The 22,541-nt window shown below is 41.8% G+C and overlaps 2 protein-coding genes across 4 annotated transcripts in view; both read left to right on the top strand.

The window, feature by feature from the left end:
* GALNTL5 (polypeptide N-acetylgalactosaminyltransferase like 5) overlaps positions 1 to 11,846 on the top strand; it is a 31,917-nt gene extending 20,071 nt beyond the window's left edge. The window contains exons 5-8 of the mRNA XM_063099774.1: positions 2,979 to 3,228; positions 5,270 to 5,387; positions 8,196 to 8,345; positions 11,691 to 11,846. Coding sequence (XP_062955844.1) covers positions 2,979 to 3,228; positions 5,270 to 5,387; positions 8,196 to 8,345; positions 11,691 to 11,846 — 674 coding nt within the window. The remainder of the gene's footprint in view (positions 1 to 2,978; positions 3,229 to 5,269; positions 5,388 to 8,195; positions 8,346 to 11,690) is intronic.
* Positions 11,847 to 15,990: 4,144 nt separating this feature from the next.
* GALNT11 (polypeptide N-acetylgalactosaminyltransferase 11) overlaps positions 15,991 to 22,541 on the top strand; it is a 55,181-nt gene continuing 48,630 nt past the window's right edge. For all 3 annotated transcript variants that reach the window (XM_063099252.1, XM_063099251.1, XM_063099253.1), the window contains exon 1: positions 15,991 to 16,075. The gene's annotated coding sequence lies outside the window, so the exon portion shown is untranslated. The remainder of the gene's footprint in view (positions 16,076 to 22,541) is intronic.

Genomic DNA, 22,541 nt, shown 5'->3' with positions numbered 1-22,541 from the left:
AGTGATCATGTCACAAGATCTTTCTTCCCAAGCGGAAATAATCCTCCTGGAGACCCTCCCTGTGTCCCGCTTCATCAGAAGAGGGGACGTGTACTCCAGCCACAGGGGCCTTTCGTCTCCTTTTGCCTCTGAAAGTACTCTGCTTCAAAGTGTCAATTTGTTATTTCAAATGCAAGAGCGTCTTTTGCAGGGGCCACAATGTCAGGCCCCGTCACAGGCTGAGTTCCCCTGATACAAACTCTGACGTGGAGTTTTACGTGTTGGGGACCCGCTGGGAGCCACTCCTGTACAGGAGCAAAGAGAGCAAGGCTAGACGGGGTGGGGAGTGGCGCTGCGGTGCCCACCCCGGGGACCTCTGAAACCAGGACAGGGGCAGTTTGGGGCCCTGATGAAATGACAAGAGAAAGAGTTTAGTGGAGGAAATGCCTGTGAAGGAAAACGGGAGAGGGAGAAGTGTGGGCTGCAGCTTCTGGCCTGACACACATGGAGGGATAGAGAGAAAGAGGAGGTTTGGATTGAAGAGCTTCTGACCATGGGGCAGCTCTCAGAAGGGCTCAGGGGGCTGGCGAGGACCCCTGGGCAGATTGCCTGTGAAGGGGCCCTGCGCTGGGCCTGAATGCCCGTGTCTAGTACCTCCCTGCCACACACACACACTCCCACACTGTGCTTAGTGCTTGGCAGGAGAGTGTGGCCTGGCGTGAACTGCAGTCGATGGCAAAGCTTTGGCAGTGGTTCTCTTGAAGAGCGATCTGAGCAGCATCCTCCCAGGGCCGCCCCCAAGAGCTGTTCAGAGAGGTCCCATAGCCAGGTAAGGGGACCAGCGTGGACCAGTCATTGGATGTGAACAGCCCCCTCCCCTGGGAGGCATCATCACCTCAGATATGGTAGCCACTGTCAGCCAAGGGCAGTCCCCAGGGAGGGACTCAGCTGTGGGCCATCAGCAGTCCATGCTGCTGGGGGGCTGAGTCCTGGGGGGATCTGAGCAGCTCACTGGAGGGTCTCTGCTTCTACTGCCAGCTTTCCTCCCAAAACTGAGTGATCAGAGGGACGCTTGCAGAATGGTAAACAAGAACCAAAGGAAATGGGTCATTTTAAGGGCATTTCACAGGGCTGTGTCAAGTAGGACTATCTGCAAGGATGAACAGGTCTCAGCAGAGGAGAATTGGAGATAGAACACAGGGTCCTAAGGACTCAGGAGTGAGTCTGGACTGCCAGCATCGAGTGCACTTGCCCAGTTTATGGGAACTGCAGATAAGAGGCCACCAGGAACAGAAAAAGGGGTCTTCAAAGTAGCCATGCCCGTACACATTATAAGAGGAGAAGAGCTCTTAGAGAGCTCCAAGCTACCTTAGCACAGGTCCAGGCAAGAAAGAACCTTCCTGCCTCCTCCTCTCCTGCCCAGCACTCCCATCAGCCCTGGACAGGAGTTCCAATTCTCCAGAACCTTACCAACACTTGCTATTGTCTGTCTATTTGATTATGGCCATCCTGGTGAATGCCAAGTGATATGTGACTGTGATGTTGATTAACATTTCCCTTATGACTAATGCTGTTGAACACCTTTTCACGTGCTTAATAGCCATTTGTATATCTTTGGAGAAATGTCTATTCAAATCCTTTGCCCATTTTTAATCAAGTTATTCGTCTTTTTATAATTGAGTTGTAAGAGTTCTTTGTATAAATCTGGACACAACTTCTTTATGAGACATATGATTTGCAAATATTTTCTCCCATTTTGTGGATTTTTTTTTCACTTCCTTGATGGTGCCTGTTTAAGCACAACAGTACTTAGTTTTGATGAAGCCCAATTTTTTTTAGTGTCATATCTGAGAAGTCATCGTCTAACCCAAGGTTATGAAATTTATGCTTATGTTTTCTTCTGAGTTTTATAGATTTAGGTCTCACATATAGGTCTGTGATCCATTCGACTTTTAATTTTTGAGTAGGGTATGAGCCAGGCATCCCACTTCATTCTTTTGTATGTGGATATCCAGTTGTCTCAGCACCATTTATTGAAAAGGCTATTGTTTCTCCATTGAATTGTCTTGGTACCAATGTCAAAAATCAATTGACCATAGACATATGGTTTATTTCCAGACACTCAATTCTATTCCTTTGGTCTATCTGTCTGTCCTTACCCCAGCATCATGCTGTTTTGATTATTGTAGTTTTGTAGTAAGTCTTAAAATCAGAAAGTCCTTCAACTTTTTCTGTTTCAAGATTGTTTTGGCTTATCTGTGTTCCTTGCATTTCTGTATGAATTTTAGGATTAATATCTGCAAAATGGCCATCTGGGATTTTGATAGGAATTGTATTAAATCTGTAGATCAATTTGGGGATTATTGCCATTTTAACAATATTAAGTCTTCTGATCTAAACATGGGATGTTTTTCATATTTACCTAATGATTGCATGTTGGCTGCAAGAAAACATCTAAACTCTGCTAGTTGAATTTTGAGGTCCCTTCTAATTTGAGCCCATAGGATATACTTTGACAACACACATTTTTTGCTTTCTGCATGCCAATTATTGACTTGTTCTCTAGGCAGAATAGACCTTCATTAAAGCTTGAATTCAAGAGCAAAAATAATTATACATCTTTGCATCCCAAGCACCAAAATGAATGCTTGAGAAGGTATCTTCTCAGTAAAAATTTGCTAAATTTATTTGATTACTCAACTTGAATATAAAATGATTTTTTAAAAATTGAAGACTAGCTCAATCCTATCTGCTTCTTTCGAATTTTCCCCAACCACTCCGTAGCCCACAGCTCACCGGCTTCCTCTGAGCCTCTGTGGCATGTGACATCCCACATTCTTGTACATAATAAAGTGTGTATTTTTTGTCTCCCCCACTAAAAAGCACCCTAAGAGCCAAACATATAATAAATGACCAATAGTCATTTTATTGAACTCTGATTTGGGCTGTCATATGTTCTATCCGTATGGACTAACATTAGCCTGTTCTTGCCTCCCCAGGGGACGTCCTGGTGTTCCTGGATAGCCACTGCGAGGTGAACAGAGTCTGGCTGGAGCCCTTGCTGTATGCCATCAACAAAGACCCCAAAATAGTAGTGTGTCCTGTGATAGATGTCATTGATGAGCTCACCCTGGAATATATACCCTCTCCCATTGTAAGGGGAATTTTTGACTGGGACCTGCAATTTAAATGGGATAATGTTTTCTCTTATGAGATAAATAGACCTGAAGGACCTGCTAACCTGATCCGGTGAGATTTCTGGTTGTGGAGGAATAGCGTATGTGTCTTGGGACCTGGAAAATACAAAGCTTTCAGAGATTATCTCTTTGATTTCTTAGGCATAATGAAGAGAAATGTTTTGTTATTTGTTTCTTTTTTTATTACTATATTTATCATTATACAATGTAATCATTTTTTGTGGCCCTTTACCAATTTCTCACAAACCCCCTGCCCTCCCCGTCTTCCACCTCTGACAGCCTCAGTTCTGTTCTCTCCTTGTGAAACTTCAATCAATCATTGTGATTGTTGAATCTTTCTTTTTTTTATTTGTTTTTTTTTTTTTTTTTTCTTAGCTCCCACTTGTGAGTGAGAACATGAGGTATTTCTCTTTCTGTGTCTGGTTTATTTCACTTCACATAATTTTCTCCAAGTTCATCCGTGTTGCTGCGAATGGCAGAATTTCATTCTTTTTTATGGCAGAGTAGTATTCCATGGTGTAGATATACCACAGTTTCCTTATCCATTTGTCCGTCACTGGACATTTAAGTTGGTTCTCTTGGCTACTGTAAGTAGAGCTGCAGTAAACATGGGAATGCTGGTATCTGTCCTCTTTTAAGAAATGTCTATTCAAGTCCTTTGCCCATTTTTTAATAGGGTTATTTGTTTTCTTGTTATTGAGTAGTTTGAGTTCCTTGTATATTTTGGATATTAGCCCCTCATTTGATGTATAATTTGCAAATATTTCCTCCCAGACTGTCGGTTGTCACTTCACTCTGTTGTTTTCTTTGCTGTGCAGCAGCTTTTTAGTTTGATGTCATTCTATTTGTCTATTTCGCTTTTGTTACTTGTGCTTTTGAGGTCTTATCCAAAAAGTTCATCTCTTTGGCACACGTTCTTCCCTAGGCCTCCAGGACACGACAGTCTCTGGGTCGCCCTCCTATCTCAGCGGTTGCTCCTTCCCGCCTTCTTTGCCAGCTCCTCCTCTTCCCCCCACCATCTGCATGCTCAAGTGCCCACGGCTCAGTGCCAGGTCCTCTCCTCTCCACCACTCTCACACAGGGATTCTCATCTGTCTCATGTTGACAACTCCTGAATTTGTGTCTCTCGTCCCAGCCTCTCTCAGAATTTCAGACTCACATATCCACCTGCATCCAACTGCCTATTTGGCATCTCCACTTGAATGCTGAATAGACATCTCAGATATGGCCAGAACTGAATCTTCCTTCTAAACACCTGCACCACCCACTGTATTTCCCATCTCAGAGGACAGCAGCTCTATCTGCCAGGTGCTCAGGCCAAAAACGCTGGAGTCAGCCTTGAGTCTTCTCTTCTGCCCACATCCCACATAAACAAATCTCTTAGCTCCATCTTCAAAATATACCAGGAATTCAACCACATCTCACCACCTTTGTTGCTGTCCCCTTATCTGGGACCATTGTTTTTCTTTGGGGCCACTGCAAAGCTCTCACTTGTCTCCCTGTGTCTATCCTCACCCCACCTGAGTTGGGGTCTTTCTCACCTGTTGCTTCACCAATTTATCCCTAACACATCGTAGGTGCTCAATAAATACTTTTGTGAACAAATCAATGAATGAACGAATTTGTAATTATTTTCATACTACTTAGTTTGGTATTATTGGGTCCTACTATTGGTAGACCAAAAAAAAAAAAAAATACTTTGTGACATTATAATTTTCCCAGAAGTAAATATTACAATTTACTTAGCGCCCTGAGAAAGGGAGAGCTCTAAACTCTGCTACCCAATTTAATCATCATCTTCATGGGAAACTCATAACCTAAGCATCATTTTCCTTCCCATCAAGACAACATTCAGAATATGTTTCTTACTTAATTTGGTGAGAGCTAAGCAAGAGTTATTGCCCACTTACAGGTAATTGTGGTTTTAATTTAGTAGTTTGTACATACTTAAATATATACTTAGATAATTTTAGTATTAATATGGTTGTTTTCTAGTTTTTAACTCTAAGTGATCACTAATATTTAATATAATTTTAAGGAAACCCATAATGACTCTCTGTGGAATCAGTTTAATATTTATGTTCACTTTCTAGGTCACCTGCAATGGCTGGAGGAATTTTTGCTATATATAGGCATTATTTTAATGAGATTGGACAGTATGACAAAGGCATGAATCTCTGGGGAGGAGAAAATTTGGAACTTTCACTAAGGGTAATTCAGACTATGTTTTTTTAAATGGTTACCTTTGTACATATAGAGTGAAATCTAATCTAATGCTTACTGAACAAGGTTCTGATCTATCACACCAAGTTTCTGGAATGAGTAACTAAGTGGATGGAGGACTTATTTACTCAAGTAAATACAACTGGTGTTAGGAGAAAATTGCTCCGTAATTTATCAGTTAGCTTTTGCTGTATAACAAACTATCCCAAAACATAGTGGCTTAAAACAACAAACAATTGTTATATCTCACAATTCATTGTGTTGCTGAAGTACTTCTGGTCTTAGCCAGATGGCTGATTTCTACTGGTGTCGCTTGTATGTCTGTGTTCACCTGGAGGCTCGGCTAGAGCTGGGTAGTCTTGGATGGCTTCCCTTAGGTGTCTGGAAATTGGCTTGGTGACAGCTGGGGCAATGGGGTGACTTGGCCACTTGCCTCTCATGGTTAAGCAGGCTAGCCCAGGCTCATTCACACTGAAGAGGTCACAATGTTCCCAAGAGTAGCTGGAGAGGGCAAGTCTCACCAGCTGCAAACACTGTCCAAGCATCTGCCTTCATCATGTTTGTTTATGTCCCATTGACCAAAGCAAATCGTGAGGCCAAGATCAGAGTCAAGAGATGGAGAAATAAACTCCAGCTCCTGATGGGACAAGGTGCATAGTTACACTGCAAAGAAATGTGCATGTAGGGATGAAATGAGTATGTGGCTGCTTTTGCGATCGGCCACACTTCAGTACAACAGAGATACACTCTGATTTTACAGCACAAACTCTAAGCAGTTTACAAATACCAAGTTATCTAATGCTCATAATAATCCCAGGGGGTGAGTACTTTATTCTCATTTTACAGATAAGACTAAGGCACAAATATGTTTAGTAATTTGAGTAACTTGCTCCAGATCACACAGCTCATATTGGATTTGAACCAAGGAGACTAGACCCAGATTCTGTGCTCTTAACCACCACATTATACTAATGCTCAATGGGAAAATACTACCAGTAAACATAATAACAGAAACTGGAAGCTGCACAGACTACTTCCAGCAGTGTATCTGCGGAAGAAAGCTGACCATCACCTACATGGATAAGGAACAGAGCAAGAGGCATGCTCAAATGGACCATGTCCCTTTTTAGAATAAATCTGAATCAAGAGTTAAAAAAAGCAACCATGTGGACCCTATGAAGAGTGGGATAAATTGCTATTGCTTTCCTCAATTTGCTTTTTGATAAAAAATGTTTATGAAATTTTTACTTTTATTCCTCCTTGATGTCTTTTATGAGCTGACTTTTGTTTACCATCCGTGCTCATAGCCAGATTTATTTTTTTAATTAAGAAACATTTCAAACATATAGGAATGTACCAAAATTAATAAACACTTTTTAGTACCCACTGTAGTTATTACCCACCCTGTTAAATGGATATTAATTATTTTCCATATTAAATTTTCACTTTTTAAAAAGGGAATAAAACATTATAATTAGTTTCTGTTAGCTTTTGCTGCATAGCTAAGCACCCCAAAATAGTAGCTTAAATAAACAACTACTTAGCTCTCAGTCCAGAGAGTATATGCCTAATCAAAAGCATTGGCAGGGCTGATAAAAGAATCTAATTCTTTGGACTTCTGGTGCAGGGCTTTTTCTACTGTGCTGTACATTTTAAAGAAGGAATTTGATGAAGTTTTTCCTAGGCATTTTGTGGGGATATCTCTGGGTATTTCTAAAGAACTATAGAGTTAGTTGCACCAGTGTCTTAGGTCTCTTGTTACTTCAGAAGTTCTGCTTTCCTGTTTTCTTTAACATAATCTCATTTGACTGACTGAGTTTTTCCATTTTCTCTAATATCCCTTCTGACTGAGTGATATATCTCACCACAACACTTCTGAGTATTCTTTTCAGTGATGGTCTTAATTTTCTATTACTGTTCTCTAAATGATTAAGTGGGTTTTCTAAGAAAATATCTGTAAAACTGGGATATATAGTCTTGATTAATTACAACAGTGGTTTTCAAACTTAATCATGCATCAGAATCACCTAAACAGCTGTCCGAAATACAGATTTCTTGACCCCAGCCCCAGAGTTTCTGATTCAGTAGGTCTGCGTGGGCCCAAGGATTTGCATTTCTAGTACGTTCCCAAGTGATATTGATGCTGCTGGTCTGGGGACTGTGCGAGAACCACTGAATGAGAGAAAATAAGAATCATGGCAAGTATACCATAAGATGTGTAAATCATGTGCACAAGACTTCTATTCCAAGAACATTCTTTGTGGTATTTTTTATAATAATAAAAACTGGAAACTGCCAAAATGTCCAAACAATGTAAGACTTTAAAAATAATTTCACATAACATCAGATGAAAAAATTTGTCTTAATGTGTGTATATGTGTCTACATACATACCTGAGTGAATATTGACTATCTCAGAATGTTAGAATGAGAAGTGAATTTTATTTTCTCCTGTGTGCTTTCCTGTTTTTGCCAATTTTTCAATGACTGTATTTTACTTTTGGGTACTAAAAAAAGTTAGTATTCAAAGTGCTGGCTCTTGGCCAGACTTCCTAAATGTGAGCTCTGTGCTCTGCCACTGAACTGTTCTGTGTCACTGGGCAAACTTCACCAATCTGCTAGTTTCCTCATCTGTGAAATGTGGATAGGCACAGTATTTACACTATAAGGCAGTTCTGAGGATTAAATGAAAGAAGAAATTTAATAAACATTAGCTATTATTATGTTTGTAAAAAGATCCAGCAATTGCCTACTACTAGCAAAAATGCATTAATATGTTTTTTGTTCTTATGTCTAGATCTGGATGTGTGGAGGCCAACTCTTTATAAACCCCTGCTCTCGAGTCGGACATATCACTAAGAAACACACCGAAAGAAAGTCTACAGTCATGAATGCCATAACACATAACTATCTAAGGTTGGTGCACGTTTGGCTGGATGAATATAAGGTGAGGAACACATCTCTGATTTGGACAGATGCATGAGAACACAGAGCAGGACTTGTTCTGAAGAAGCCTTCTGTGGCGTTTCCAGATCCAATTTTTGTTCTTTTCTCTGTTTTCCTTAATTTAATAGCACACCTCCAGAATCACGCATTCACCCATCCCCAACCCTATTATCAATTAGTGAAAGCTGCTACACTTGCATCTAATTTTCAAAATTTTTAATTTCTAGGGAAACTCAAATTTCTTAGAAGTTAATCAACCAACATGAAAAGTCTTTTTTTTCCCTAGATCTATTCCCCCCACCAAAGAATTGCCCCCTAAAGCAACAGCCTCTTCCTTCCCCCATCCCCACTTGCAACTCTTTAGATTCTTTTCCTCCACTACCAACTTCCCACGTGATGTGAATGCTGCTGGTCTGGGGGTCACGTGAGAACCTCCACTTTTCTTTTCTACCTATAGCCAATGAATTCTTTATTAAAGCTATGCCCCTCTTCTGTGCATTTCCCCAAGAGTTAAACCCCTGGCCAGGTTCTAAAAGGTTACTCATCTATCCAGAAGCCATGTACAAACAAATGAGGACCAGGCACCACAACAAATGAATACAAATGTGTAAGAATCTCTCTGTGATAATGTGTGTTCCAGTCTTCATCTTATGTTTCTTTAATTGAAGTTTTACATTGTGAAAATAATAACACCAAATTTCTCTTACCATCAAGGAAATGTGAATTAAAACCTCAATGAGGTATTTCTACATCACCACCAATACTGGCAAAATTTTAAAAGTCGGATAGGACCAAGTACTGGCAAGCAATAGGAATTCTCAGATGCTGCTTGTGGGAGTGTTAATTATTACAAGGTCACTTTTGAAACAGTTTGGCAGCATCTACTAAAGTAAAAGATAAGAACATCCAATGATCCAGCAATTCCATTCAGTATATATGCTACAGATATGCATGCTTTTGTGCACCAGGACACAGGAACAAGAATGTTTACAAACAGCATGGTTTGTGTTAGCCAAAACTGAATACAACCCAAATGCTCATCAAGAGTAGAATGGATAAATGCGATATATTTTGTCACTGTAATTCTATACAGCAATGAAAATTAACCCACAGCATAGGTAAATCTTACAGACATAGGTAAATGCATACGGCAACAGCATAGGTAAATCCTAAAGACGTAATAGTGAATACAATCGGCCAAGCACAACAGAACATATACAGTATTATTCCTTTCTGGAAAGTTAAAAGTGGATAAAAATAAACCGTATAACTTGTGTATGCATAATTAGATATCAAAGCTAGAAAGAAAAGCAAAGTAATGAACACAAAATCAAAACTAGCGTTTCAAACAATGGAAAGGGCTATGATCAGGAAAAGTTAGGCAGGGGTTTCTAGACCTAGTCCAGGGCTACGGGGGTTGATTTTTCAGTAATTCATTAAGTTGCACATTTATATTTTATGCACTTTATTATATTTCCTGATTTTTTTAAAAAAATTATTTTAAAGGGGTAAAATATGCTCATTTAAAAAATCATACAGTACTGGGAAATATAAAGTGAAAATCAAGCTTTCTAAGCTCATAGTTTCACCCTCAAAAGTGATCACTGAATTGCTCTTCTAATCACTTGTTAACACACACGTGCACAAGAATATCCTTTTCTTTTAGGTAACCAGATTTGTACTACATTTTGTTCTGATTTTTTTTCATTTGTTACTATATTTTGAAAACATACTTTCAAATCATCTTTCAAAATCAGAACATATAAATATCTCATGCTTTTAAATACTTCCTTTGAATGAATCTTCCAAAATTGATCCCATTGATAAATGGTCCCTATCGATAATCATTCTGATCATCTCAGTTTTTTGTTATTTACTAACAATGCTGAAATGAACATACTTTACAGATATCTTTTTGTACATTTATGCAGATATATCTTTGGACTAAATCTCAAGGCATGGACTTGGGTCATACGTTAATGCATTTAAAATTCTGACAGATCATATCTAAACTGTCCTTCACTATGTGTCATTCACACTGTCATCAAATGTATATGAAAGTGCCTGTCTCCCCACTTTGGTTATAATTAAACTGTTTATTTCTTCTAATAAGTTAAAATTATATCGCATTGTTTAAAAATAAATGAATTTAATTATGAGAGATCTTGAGCTTACTTTTATGTTTGTTTTTTTTTTCTGTGAACTCTGGTCGTGCATCTAGACAATTGAATTGAAGACAGTATTTACTGAGTGGTTCACTGAATTTCATAAAGGATATGGTACCAAAAACTTAGCTTAAAAGCATATAATGTGAGGTATAAAGTCAACGGATTGTGTGACACAGCACATCAGGAAATTTCATGAGTGACGGGGCAAGAGAGGGCTTTGGACTGGGAGATGCTGCCTAAGGCCATCCATGTCTTCACTTCTTCCAAAATGATAACTTCCTTCCCTGCCTTCAGGCCCATCCCTGTGCCAATCCACCCTGTGGAACTAGGGGTGGCAGGACTCGATGGCAAACATTTACAGTGGTCCAGGATCCCCAGGGATGCATGGCATGCCCACAATTCACTTATTTGGATGAGCAAGTGTCCTCTCTCACTTAGCACTATTACTATCCTATATGCCAGCCACTGTGGACACTCAGATGAACACATAAGAAATCCTCCTGCTTTCAAAGAGGATTCAGTCTACTCTGAATACCTTTTTAACATGGGGCCTATGGAATCCATTAGACATTCATCTTTGGTGCTTCCTTAAGTCACAGCACATAAGAAACAAACCAGATGTGGTGACAGTAATGACCAGCACGGACATGACACTTACTCTCCCAGGGGCTTTGCACATGTTAAGGTGTTCGGTCCTCACCACAACCTCATGAGGGGAGGAGCCTGTAACTCACCCGAGGGGGCATGGGTAAGTAATGGCAGAGGCAGAATTGGAACCCAGAGCCGATTCACCACCACCCCCCAGTTCTGGAAAGATGAAAGTACGGATTGGGACCAGGGGGTGAGGGGTTTTGTCCTTGAGTACTGTTGAGAGAGTAGGAGAAAGAAAGTGCTATAATAGGTGGCTGTGGTTCTTTGGCTCCCAAGAAGCAGAACCCCACCTTCCTGGATCCTGCTATGCGACCTGTCACTGTCCCACAGCACACACTGCGACTATGTATATGCTGGGTGAGTCAATCTGAGGTCCCAGAGTGTGTCTCTGCTCTCACTCCCTGTACAGAGGAAATCCAAGGTATTTTTAGTTCAGATGATGAGAATATAAGCTTCCATGTTAGATATCATGATTTTATTACCAAAGATTTGTTTGGTTAATGAAATGACTCCTTATTTTCATTTAGGAGGAGGTTTTTCTTCGAAGACCTGGTCTGAAATTCATGACCTACGGAAACATTAGTGAGCGTGTTGCATTAAGGAAACGGTTGGGCTGCAAGTCATTTCAGTGGTATTTGGAAACTGTCTTCCCAGAGTTAGAGTTATCTATGAAAAGCCGATGAAAGGAAAAGAAATCATTTTCATTAAAAAAGGATTAAAAAGTTCCCTAGTCCTTCAACATAGTGGCATAGGAGCACAAGTTTGGAACATCATGGAATTATGTGAAGTGCAGTAAGAAATAAAACCACAGTGTTCTACAACATGAGTGTCATGTCTTCCTCCCTTTATGACAATTCCTAATTCTTTGTTACTCCTCTGCTGCTGAGTTGCAGGAGTGACAAGACCCTGAACATTAGAAATGTAAGCTGTCACCCAGTTAAGACTCTGTCACACAACCACTTGAGGTAAAGCACACTGTTGGCAATTATTTGCCAAACTCGCAAGGTCCTGGTAGACTACAGGGACTGCTCATCCCGGAGCCTTTGCCAACCTAATCCTACTCCAAACAGACAACTTGACATGATTGTCTTCTCAGTAAAACATTCACAGAGAGCCGTGCGTGGTACAAACTGACTTTGGCTAAGCTGTATCAAACCCCTCCTTGCTGCCCGTGTAGAGTGTGGTACTGACACCTTGCTTGGGTGGGTTCCTAACTTCTGATGTCCAGTCCATTTGCCTGGGTGTCTGGGTTCAGTTCTCCAGGCCAGCTTGCCCGTCTGTTCCTGTCGGCCCTTCTGTCATTCAGAGACACTCCTTCCCAGCTTCTAATTTTGCCTTTTCCATGTCTGTCCCCTCCTATGGCTGTGGCCTACAGCTGTCCTGATACTTCTTGCATCATATGCCCTGTAATCTATGTTCTAACAGATTCTTGGTAACTGTCAGGCTGGGATTGGGGAAGGAACAGTGGGACACCTTATCCGTCCTATGCGAACATACTCCCAGGTGTTGAAAGCACTGATTTGGGGTTAGAGGGATTGCTGTTGTGTTTACCCTGCTGAGAGTAGTCGGGAAGGCAAAAGAGATTTAAATCACAAAGACAATCAAGAGACAAAAAGTGAGGGAAAGAACACATTGAAAGTGGCAAAAAAGGGCAGCGGAGACTTCTGATTGGATCACAAAATACAGTCCATGCTGGAGAAAAGATTCACTAATTTTTACAGCAGGAAACAATTTGACTCATCTGTTATGCTCATTCAATCAACAACTGAGTGTTTACTCTGGACCAGGCATTCTTCTAGGTGCTGGGGTGCAACAGAGAATGCAGCAGGCAGACATCCCTCTCTTCGTGGAACTGGTGTTCTTTGAGATAATACAATGTATATATAAAAAAGAACCACTTTATAATGTCTTTATACCTATTTAGTGAAATACAGTATGATAATCTATTGCTAGAAAGACATGGGAAAAACTGGTGGTGATATACCACGGGCAGCCAGGGTAACTTGACTGAGCCATTGAAAGGTCTGGCAGCACAAAACAAGTGCTGCATTATGATTACATGCTTGGCCCATATTATTTATACCCTACCTGCTTCTAGAAAGTCACTAAAACATTCATTGTAATAAACCCATGAACCTATTAAAATTAGGATCAAATACAAAATAGAAATTCTGCAGCCGAAGAGAGAATTATAGTAGTATAAATATGGAGTATCTTCTTAAAATTTCTAATTTTGAAACTTGCACACACTGATTGGACCCTAGAGCATGATTTCAAAGTTTTTTTTTACTTAAAAAGCTTTTTAAGTAAATAGGCCTGCCTTATGAGTAAACTTTAATTTGTTTATAAGTCACCTGGAGATATTGGTAAATGCACGTTTTAATTAAATATGTCTGGGGAGGAGCCTAAGACTCAGCATTGCTAACAAGCTCCCAGGTGATGTTGATTTTACCTGTCGCTGGACCACCTTCTAAGTAGAAAGGCCTGAGAGTTCTGGTCTTTAAACTCTTTTGCTTGAAGATATCCTAAAATAATTTTTAAAATCCATACATTTCATACCCCCTTATAAGGTTTAAATTGATAGTTAAAATATTTCATTACAAATTTAGGTAGGAGGAAGGATGTAATTTCTGGCATATTATATTTACATATTAAACTTGTCACATCACTTTTAAATACGAGGTGTCTTCAAAAAGTTCATGGAAGGATTCGTATTATCTTTTAATTCTATTTTTTCACAAACTTTCTTAAGTACTATACCTAGTAGACTTTACCCCAGTTTCCTCGCCACTGCCATGTGCAGTTTCTGAGGGGTTCCCAGCAGGATGGAGCCCCAGTGGGGCTGCTTTGATGTTATATTTTATGTGAGCTCACATAAAATATAATATAAATATAAACCATTGGGGGAACTGGGTGAGGGTACATGGGTACTCTCTGTACTACCTTCGCAAGAGAACGCATACCTGGAATATCTGTTAATTCCAGTCAAGATGAAGGGCTGCCCCAAGCCCGGTAGAAGGGGTCAAATATATTCAACTTTGCACCAAGCAGCAGCTCTCTTTGGCTAAAGGCTATTAGCTGCCTATGTTATCAAACCAAAGTTCGGCTGCCCGCTGCCAAACAGAAACAAAAGACTCAAAAGTCAAATGTTGGTGAAAAGGGAAGGCAGCTTTATTCAGGAAAGCTGGCAACCTGAAGGAGGTGGAAGATTAGACCATCTCAAAGGCTCAGATTTACGGAGGGGTGTTTAAGTAGAAGGTGGAGGGAGTGAACCTGGGAAGATTTAGTAGGGAGTCAGCTTTTTTTTTGCAGTCTAGCTGGCTGTTATCTTGGAGCTGGCCATGCATTTTTCCTTGTGATTGCCAGTGGTCTGCTTTTTCTCGGAATCTGCAAATCTCAAAAAAGAAATGTTAGTTTTTCAAGTTACTGATTAGCTTTCAACAGCCTTTTTTTCCTGCTTCGCTAGCCAGATAAGAAAGTTAGGGAATGGGAGGAAAGAGAAGAGAAAAACACCTGCGTCTTAAAAAATTTCCCAAAGCCTAAGAGGGTTTTAGGTCCCAACATGGCTTCAGTCATGTCCACTCTAACACCTACACACCCACCAACTGGGCAAGTGAGTCCTCAGTCCTGAAGGGGAAACCTGGGTGGCAGGCCCGGCACCCCCACCCTGACACCCTTACTAGGTGTTCGCTAGGGCCTGTTCATCCCGTGGATGAGCTCCACTCGGCTCCAGAAGTTCATTGCTTTGGCAGGTGCTGCCTTTTGTTTTCCTCTCTGATTTTTAATTTATAAGAGATGCAGAATTTCCTCCCTTTCTGCACGTGGACAGTGCCCCATTGTGAAGCAACGAGGCCTTTTTAAAAAATGATTTTCCGACCGGCCCGTGGCGCACTCGGGAGAGTGCAGCGCTTGGGAGTGCAGCCGCGCTCCCGCCACGGGTTCGGATCCTATATAGGGATGGCCGGTGCGCTCACTGGCTGAGCGTGGTGCGGACGACATCAAGCCAAGGGTTGCTATCCCCTTACCGGTCTCAAAAAGGACAAACAAATAAAAAATAAAAAGATTTTCAAAACATTCTTGACAAGAGCCGACCCTGTGGCTCACTCGGCAGAGTGCAGCGCTGGGAGCGCCGAGGCCGCGGGTTCGGATCCTGTATAGGGATGGCCGGTGCGCTCACTGGCCGAGCGCGGTGCGGGCGACACCAAGCCAAGGGTTACGGTCCCTTTACCGGTCACAAACAAACAAAAAACGTTCTTGACCAAGTGGGATTTAAAGATGCAAGGAAAGTGAAATGTTGAGACGTTCGCCAACACAATTTGGCACACTGGGCCAGAGATGAACGCCTACACCGTTCTGTCAGACTTGCCCAGCTGCCCTCCACAGGGGACGTGCACCGTGGCCTTCGACCCCACCGCGTTTGTCTTTGTGCACAGCATCTCGCTTTACATGTGCACCGACGCTTTTATCATAAACGACGTTGAATGTCTTTTCATATGTGAAAGGACACTTGTCTTTAGGGAGGTGTTTCTCTGAGAGAAAAACCACACAGCAGCCCCTGACGGACCCACGGCCGCGCGTGGCGCTACGCAGACGTTCCGGACGACGAGCCCGCCGGTGACGTCAGGGCGGCCGGCGGTGACGTCAGCTGCGGCGCGCGGGGCGGGGCCTGCGTCACGTGTCGCCGGCGATCTCGCAAGGCGCTCGGCTGAGGCTGCGGCGCGGGGTCAGGTGAGGCCCCGGGGCCTGGGCGAGCCCGCGGCCGCCAGTGCCTGCGCCACGCCCGGCTGCTCGGCCTCCCGGGCCGCGTGTCCGCCCGCCGCGGCTCCTGCGGCTCGGACCGGGGCTGTGGCGGGAGGGAAGATGCGGCAGCCCGAGCTCCGGAAGGCCGCGATCCTGGGCTGCCGGTGTCGCGGTGAGTAGCCGGCCGGCCCTGCGGCGGCGCTTGACCCCGCGCGGCCCCCGTCCGTCTTCTCGGGGGCTCCGAGGGCCGGGGCGGCGGCCGGTCCCTAGCATGTCCCTCTCGGCTGGCGGCCGGGCGCGGGGCAGGAGGGCGTGCGCCGGCGGCCCCAGCCCGCGTTTTCGAGCATCTTAGGACAGAGAAAGCGCCTCCGCCAGGGTTTCCTGAAGTGAAGTCCGCTAGAGGGAACCGGAGGATGAACCCGTGGTCCTCAGGCCTGAGCGTTCCGTGTGCAGCCAGTCGTCACGTTTCCCAGACGATCTCAATTTTGGGTTTTGTTTTATAATGGTTGGTTTATGCTGCTCAGGATTTTGACCAGTTCCACACATGGCATATGGTTGATATGCCTCTTAAGTTTCTTTTCCTTCTGTGCAATATGCTTGTTGAAGGAATTGGGTCATTTGTCTTGTACAGTTTCCCACATTCCTCAAATCCAGGCCGTTTGGATAAACATGAAACTGTCAAGGCCCGTAGACTTCACTCCTTGAGGAACTGAAATAGAGCTCCCTACACCCTCATAACGTTCTGTCTGCTTCTGTGAAATCGCTTGCTTAACCTAGGTAACTCCATTTTGTCCCGTCTGACCTGCAGACCACCCCCCCCCCCTTCTGCATGAGAAACTGCTGACCTTTTCATAGAAACAAAATACAATTGCAGGGAAACAGGAGCCATAGCAGTGAACTATTACATGGGAACAGGAGCCATACACAGTGAACTATTACATGGGACAAGGAGCCATACACAGTGAACTATTACATGGGAACAGGAGCCATACACAGTGAACTATTACATGGGACAAGGAGCCATACACAGTGAACTATTACATGGGAACGGGAGCCATACACAGTGAACTATTACATGGGAACGGGAGCCATACACAGTGAACTATTACATGGGAACGGGAGCCATACACAGTGAACTATTACATGGGAACGAGAGCCATACACAGTGAACTATTACATGGGAACGGGAGCCATACGCAGTGAACTATTACATGGGAACAGGAGCCATACACAGTGAACTATTACATGGGAACAGGAGCCATACGCAATGAAAAGTTGTTTTCTTGAATGGCTCATTCTCAGCCGCTGTGACCTAGCGCCCTAGCTTGCTTTGTGCACCTGGACAAACCTGTGTGCCAACGGGATGTAGTTTTTGTCTTTAAAAACCGTACAAGACCAAAGCCTGAGGCTGCTCTTCCTGGGTTGCACCTTGGGAGATGGACGCTGGCCAGCTGGAGCGAATAAACTGCCCTTTTCTGCACGAGTGGCGTGTACGCGCATTTCTTGTGGGAGGGTGCTGCACAACAGACCGTGAATGTGCTCATGATGGACTGGCATGTTATTTTTACCATCAGAGATTCGGGCTGGCATTCCTTTTTACTTTCCCTTGTGAAGACCATTGGCTTTCCAAATATAAAATGGTATCGTAACTTTGAAGATGCTTTTCATATTACTACTGTGCACCCATCAAAGTAATCTAGCATTACTCTCCTCCCCCAAATCACAGGTTTAGGCCAGACTATTCAGATTTTGTTCTTTTAACTCCTCCCATTTCTTCCCTTTTACCCAGAAATACTGTATTTTGAGATCTACTCTACCTTAAGAAAAATAAGAAATAGAAAAGCCTCTCTCTGCCCTCAATATGCATCAGTTGAACTTTTGAAGTGAAAAGTCATGAAACGGTAGTCAGTACTTCTCATTTGTCCTGACAGTTCCTGTGCTGTTCCTTATAAAAAGTTCTACTTCACTTTTTCTTTTTCTTTTTCTTTTTTGTGATAAAATATACATAACATGAAGTTTATCATTTTAACTCTTTTTAAGTGTATAATTCAGTGATGTACATTCATAGTGTCGTGTCACTGTCACCACCGTCTATTTCCAAAACTTTTTCATCACCCCAAAGAGAAACTCCGCAGCCCTTAAGCATTAACTCCCCATTGGTTCTGCACCCCCCAGCCCCTTTCTATGAATTTGCCTGTTCCGGATACTTCATGTAAGTGGACTCATACTGTATTTGTCCTTTTGTGTCTGGCTTATTTCACATAACATTCTCAGCATGTATCATACTTCGTTCCTTTTCATGGCTGAATAGTATTCACACTATGTGTATATCACAGTTTGTTTAACCATTCATCCCTTAATGGACACTGGGTTGTTTCCACCTTTTGGCCACTGTGAATAATGTTGTTGTGAACATGCCTTTACATGTATGTTTGAGTCCCTGTTTTTGATTCGTCTGAGTACATATCCAGGCGTGGAATTACTGGGTCATATGGTAGTTCTATGTTTAACTTTTTGAGGAACCGACAAACTCTTCTTCACACTTTAAAAAGTGCTTTCTTAAAGACCTTCGTACTTTATTAGTTGCTAAATCTGATAGCTTCACCTCAACTGTCATCTGGCTTGACCTCTTGTAGATCTTTGTGGCACCTCATGTCACTGGTCAATACACTGTCTTGATGTTCTCCGACTCTGCGGTCCTTCTCGGTCCTCCCTAAGCTCTTCCTCCTGTGCACGTGTGCATCCCAAAAGGGAGTTCTTACTCCTTAGTCTGATTTGCTGTTTTCAGTACTTAAGCCCTCTTCAGCTATTATTTCCATGTGATTTAAAGGATCATTTTGATGTTTATTTTAAACCTCTTTCTGGGGCCTAGATTTGAATTTGAAGCTTATGGGCATCTCCATATCAGTTTTTTGTGAATGCAACATGTCCAAAATAAAATTCATCTTGTTAATCCTCTCCTTGCTCTCTGTCACTGAGACTTGAAAGCTGGGTGGTGTTTTTATTGCCCCTTTCTCCCTCACGGGCTCCTATCCTGTCAAGTTGACAAGCGCAGCCCGTTCTGCCTCTGATCCTCCTTTCCAGTCACCTTCATAGCCCTACATCAAGCTTTGATAGTCTCCTCTTGGAATTTTTTCTAACGGGACCCCCTGATTGTAGGGTTTTTTTTTTTCCCTCTGTCTCAAACCATTTTACACACTGCTCCTAGAATTTTCTTCCTAAGATATATTTGCTTAAAGACACTGGTTAGCTCCTTTTTGCATGCAGAACAAGGTAATTCTAATCCTCAGAGGCACAGCCCCAGCCCGTCTTCATATAATTAATCACCTTCCGCCAGCCTTATGCTGCCAGTTTGTTTTCATCTGTATCCATCATTAATTACAGCCAGACCATTCTTCTTGCTATTCTGTTTGGAAAACAAAACAGATAACATGTTGCAGTTTCCTAATATTTGAACTTTCCACTTGAAATATTTCATTGTTTGCCGTTGAAATCTTGATTTTTAAAGCCAAAACTTAAATCTCAACTTCTGTAAGAAATCTCTTTTAAGTGCTTCAGACAAAATCAAATTCTCCATCCTTGTTTCTATGTAGTTTACTTATAACTTTATTGTAGCACTTTTTAGAGTTTGCTTCAGAATATGCCAAAGGACCTCTAGGTTTATTATTTCTTAAGGATATTTTTCTCTAGAGAAAATGAGATTACTGAATTCTCGTTTGTGGGAGGGAGTGGAAGACAGCAAATTTCCTTACTGGCAAGCATTTCGTTACTGACAAGCAGTAAAAAAGTCCTGCTCTTTTTAAAAATTAAACATTTTATTTTGTGATATTTGTAGATTCACAAGCAGAAATAACATGGAGGTGCAATCATGTTGTCCACAGTAAATAAAAAAGAAAAAAGAAACATGGAGAGATCCTCTGTGCCTTTTACCTAGTTTCCCCCAACAGTAATATTTAGGAAAACTGTACTATAATATTACAAAGCAGAATATTGACATCAGTACAGTTAGGATACAGAATAGTTCCATGACCACAAGGATCCCACATCCACCTTCTCCCTTCCACAATCCCTCCATCCCTGTTGTCCCCAGCCCCTGGCAATCACTAATCTGTTCCCCATCTTTGTGATTTTGTCATTTCAAGAATGTTTTATAAATGGAACTGTACAGTATGTAATCTTTTAGGATTGGACTTTTTCACTCAGCACATCCAAGTTGTACTTACCAATAGTATGAGAAATGCTGTTTTTAGAGTCCTAGCATAAGCATCATGAGATAGAACAGGGTTTCTCACACTTGGCACTATTGACATTTCAGGCCAGGCAATTCTTTGTTGTTGGGGACTGTCCTGTGCATTGTAAAATGTGCAGCATCCCTGGCCTTTACCCACAAGATGCTAGTAGTATTTCCCCAGCTGTGATAACCAAAAATGTTTCCAGACATTGCCAAAAGTCCACAGGGGTTTCCAGACTTTTCAGACATTGCCCCTGAGACTTTTCAGTTCTCAGCCCCTGGCTGAGAACCACTGGGGTAGAGTATAGAAAGTGGACTTGGACTGAGAGACTGTAACTTAACCACTGGCATGGTGGTCTGCCCTTCTGACTACTCTGCATTTGTGCACACTCTTCTACACACACTTCCATATATATTTAGCAGAACGCTCCAGTGGAAATGTGTGTAGAAGGGTGAAAATAGCTGATATATACAAACACGCACACAGAACCCCTAGATGGACTGGAATCTGTCTGTGAACTCCATCGACCAAGAATCAGTTGAGGGCTAAATTGTTTAAGCACATTATAACCCCTAGAAACTGATGTACATACAGAGCCCAACACCTTAGTATAGGTGTGAGGGTTTTGAAGGAACAATTGTGTATTGGCTCAGATTTTTTAAAGCATTTTATTATGGAAAATTTCAAACATTAAAAAATTAGTAGATTTTAAAATATCTATTAATGGTCAATCTCTTTTCATCTCTAGTTCTACGTCTCTTATCCACTGTTGGTTAGTTGAAGCAAATCTCAGATATTATAGGATTAGATGATTTTAGTAGTATAAAGACAACCTACATTCTGACCCCCATTCTTTTCTAATAAATGTTTAATTTTAGAATAGCTTTGGATTTGCAGACAATTGTGAAGATAGTACAGAGTTCCTATATATCCCATATCCAGTTTCTCCTATCTTACATTAATATGGTACATTTATCACAATTGAAATGTGAACACCCATACTTTTATTCAGATTTCCTTAGTTTTTACCTAATGTCATTTTTCTGTGTTGAGCACATTAGGTAAAAACTCATTCAGGATACCACGTTGCATTTAATAATTATGTCTACTTAGGCTCTTTCTACTTAGGCTCTTCTTGGCTGTTAAAGTGTCTTAGACTTTCCTTGTTTTTGATGACATTGACAGTTTTTTTTTTTTTTTTTTTTTTTTTTAAAGATGACCGGTAAGGGGATCTTAACCCTTGACTTGGTGTTGTGAGCACCACGCTCAGCCAGTGAGCAAACAGGCCATCCGTATATGGGATCTGAACCCGGGGCCTTGGTGTTATCAGCACCGTACTCTCCCGAGTGAGCCACGGGCCGGCCCGACATTGACAGTTTTGAGGAATACTGGTGAGGTATTTCGTAGAATGTCCCTCAGTTGGGATTTGTCTAATGTTTTTCTCGTGGTTAGATAGGGAATGTGGGTTTTGGGGAGGAAGACTACAGAGGTAAAATGCCATTCTCCTCATACCATCTCAAAGGTACATACTATTAACGTGACTCTTCTCTGTTGTTGCTAATCTTAATAACCTGGCCAAGGTACTGTCTGTCGGGTTTCTTCACTGTGAAGTTACTCACAGCCTCCCTTTTCCTACTGCAGTCTTCGGAAGGAAAGCTCCGCGTGCAGCCCACACTTAAGGAAGTGGGGGTTATGTTCCACTTCCTTGACTGTGAGGTACCGAAATAAATTATTTGGAATTCTTCAACATGGAGATAATATATTCTATCCTGTTTATTATTTATTCACTCATTTTTATCCGTATGGACTCATGGATATTTATTTATGCTTTGGGTTATAATGCAATCCAACCTTATTTTGTTGATCACATTCTTACAGCTGTGGCCATTTTGAGCTCTTTCATTTGGTTCCGCCTGTCCCTTTGACATACCCCCATCGTTATGGTGTTTTCATTTTGTTTTGTTTTGAGAACTTTCTTATTTTCTGGCATTACAAGATGCTCCAGACTCATCTTGCATATTTCCTGCCTCAGTCCTAGAATTATAATTATCCATTTCTCCAAGGAGCCCTGGTTTCACTTATTGGAGAAGATCTGGGAACTAAGTGTGGTTGTTGTTACTGGGGTGTCATTCTTCTAAGCCCTCTCAGGTGACAAGCAAGGAGGTATGTGTACATACTAACCCTTGTATATATATAAATGTATATATTTATGTATGTAACCATCTGTATCTAAAGCTAACGTGTTAAGCTAAACATCAGTTTGTACTGATGTCTTCATCTCTAATCCATTACCTCATGGATCATTCTGACCTTCTCCCCTTGCTTATCTGTAACCTCCTACTCCAACAGTGAGAAACTGGGCTTCCACCATCCATTTACTTAATTGTTTAGTTCTAACATAACACA

This window comes from Cynocephalus volans, chromosome 6 (genome assembly GCF_027409185.1).
Source record: "Cynocephalus volans isolate mCynVol1 chromosome 6, mCynVol1.pri, whole genome shotgun sequence".
Lineage (NCBI taxonomy): Eukaryota > Metazoa > Chordata > Mammalia > Dermoptera > Cynocephalidae > Cynocephalus > Cynocephalus volans.
This window is presented reverse-complemented; position numbering and strand designations above follow the sequence as displayed.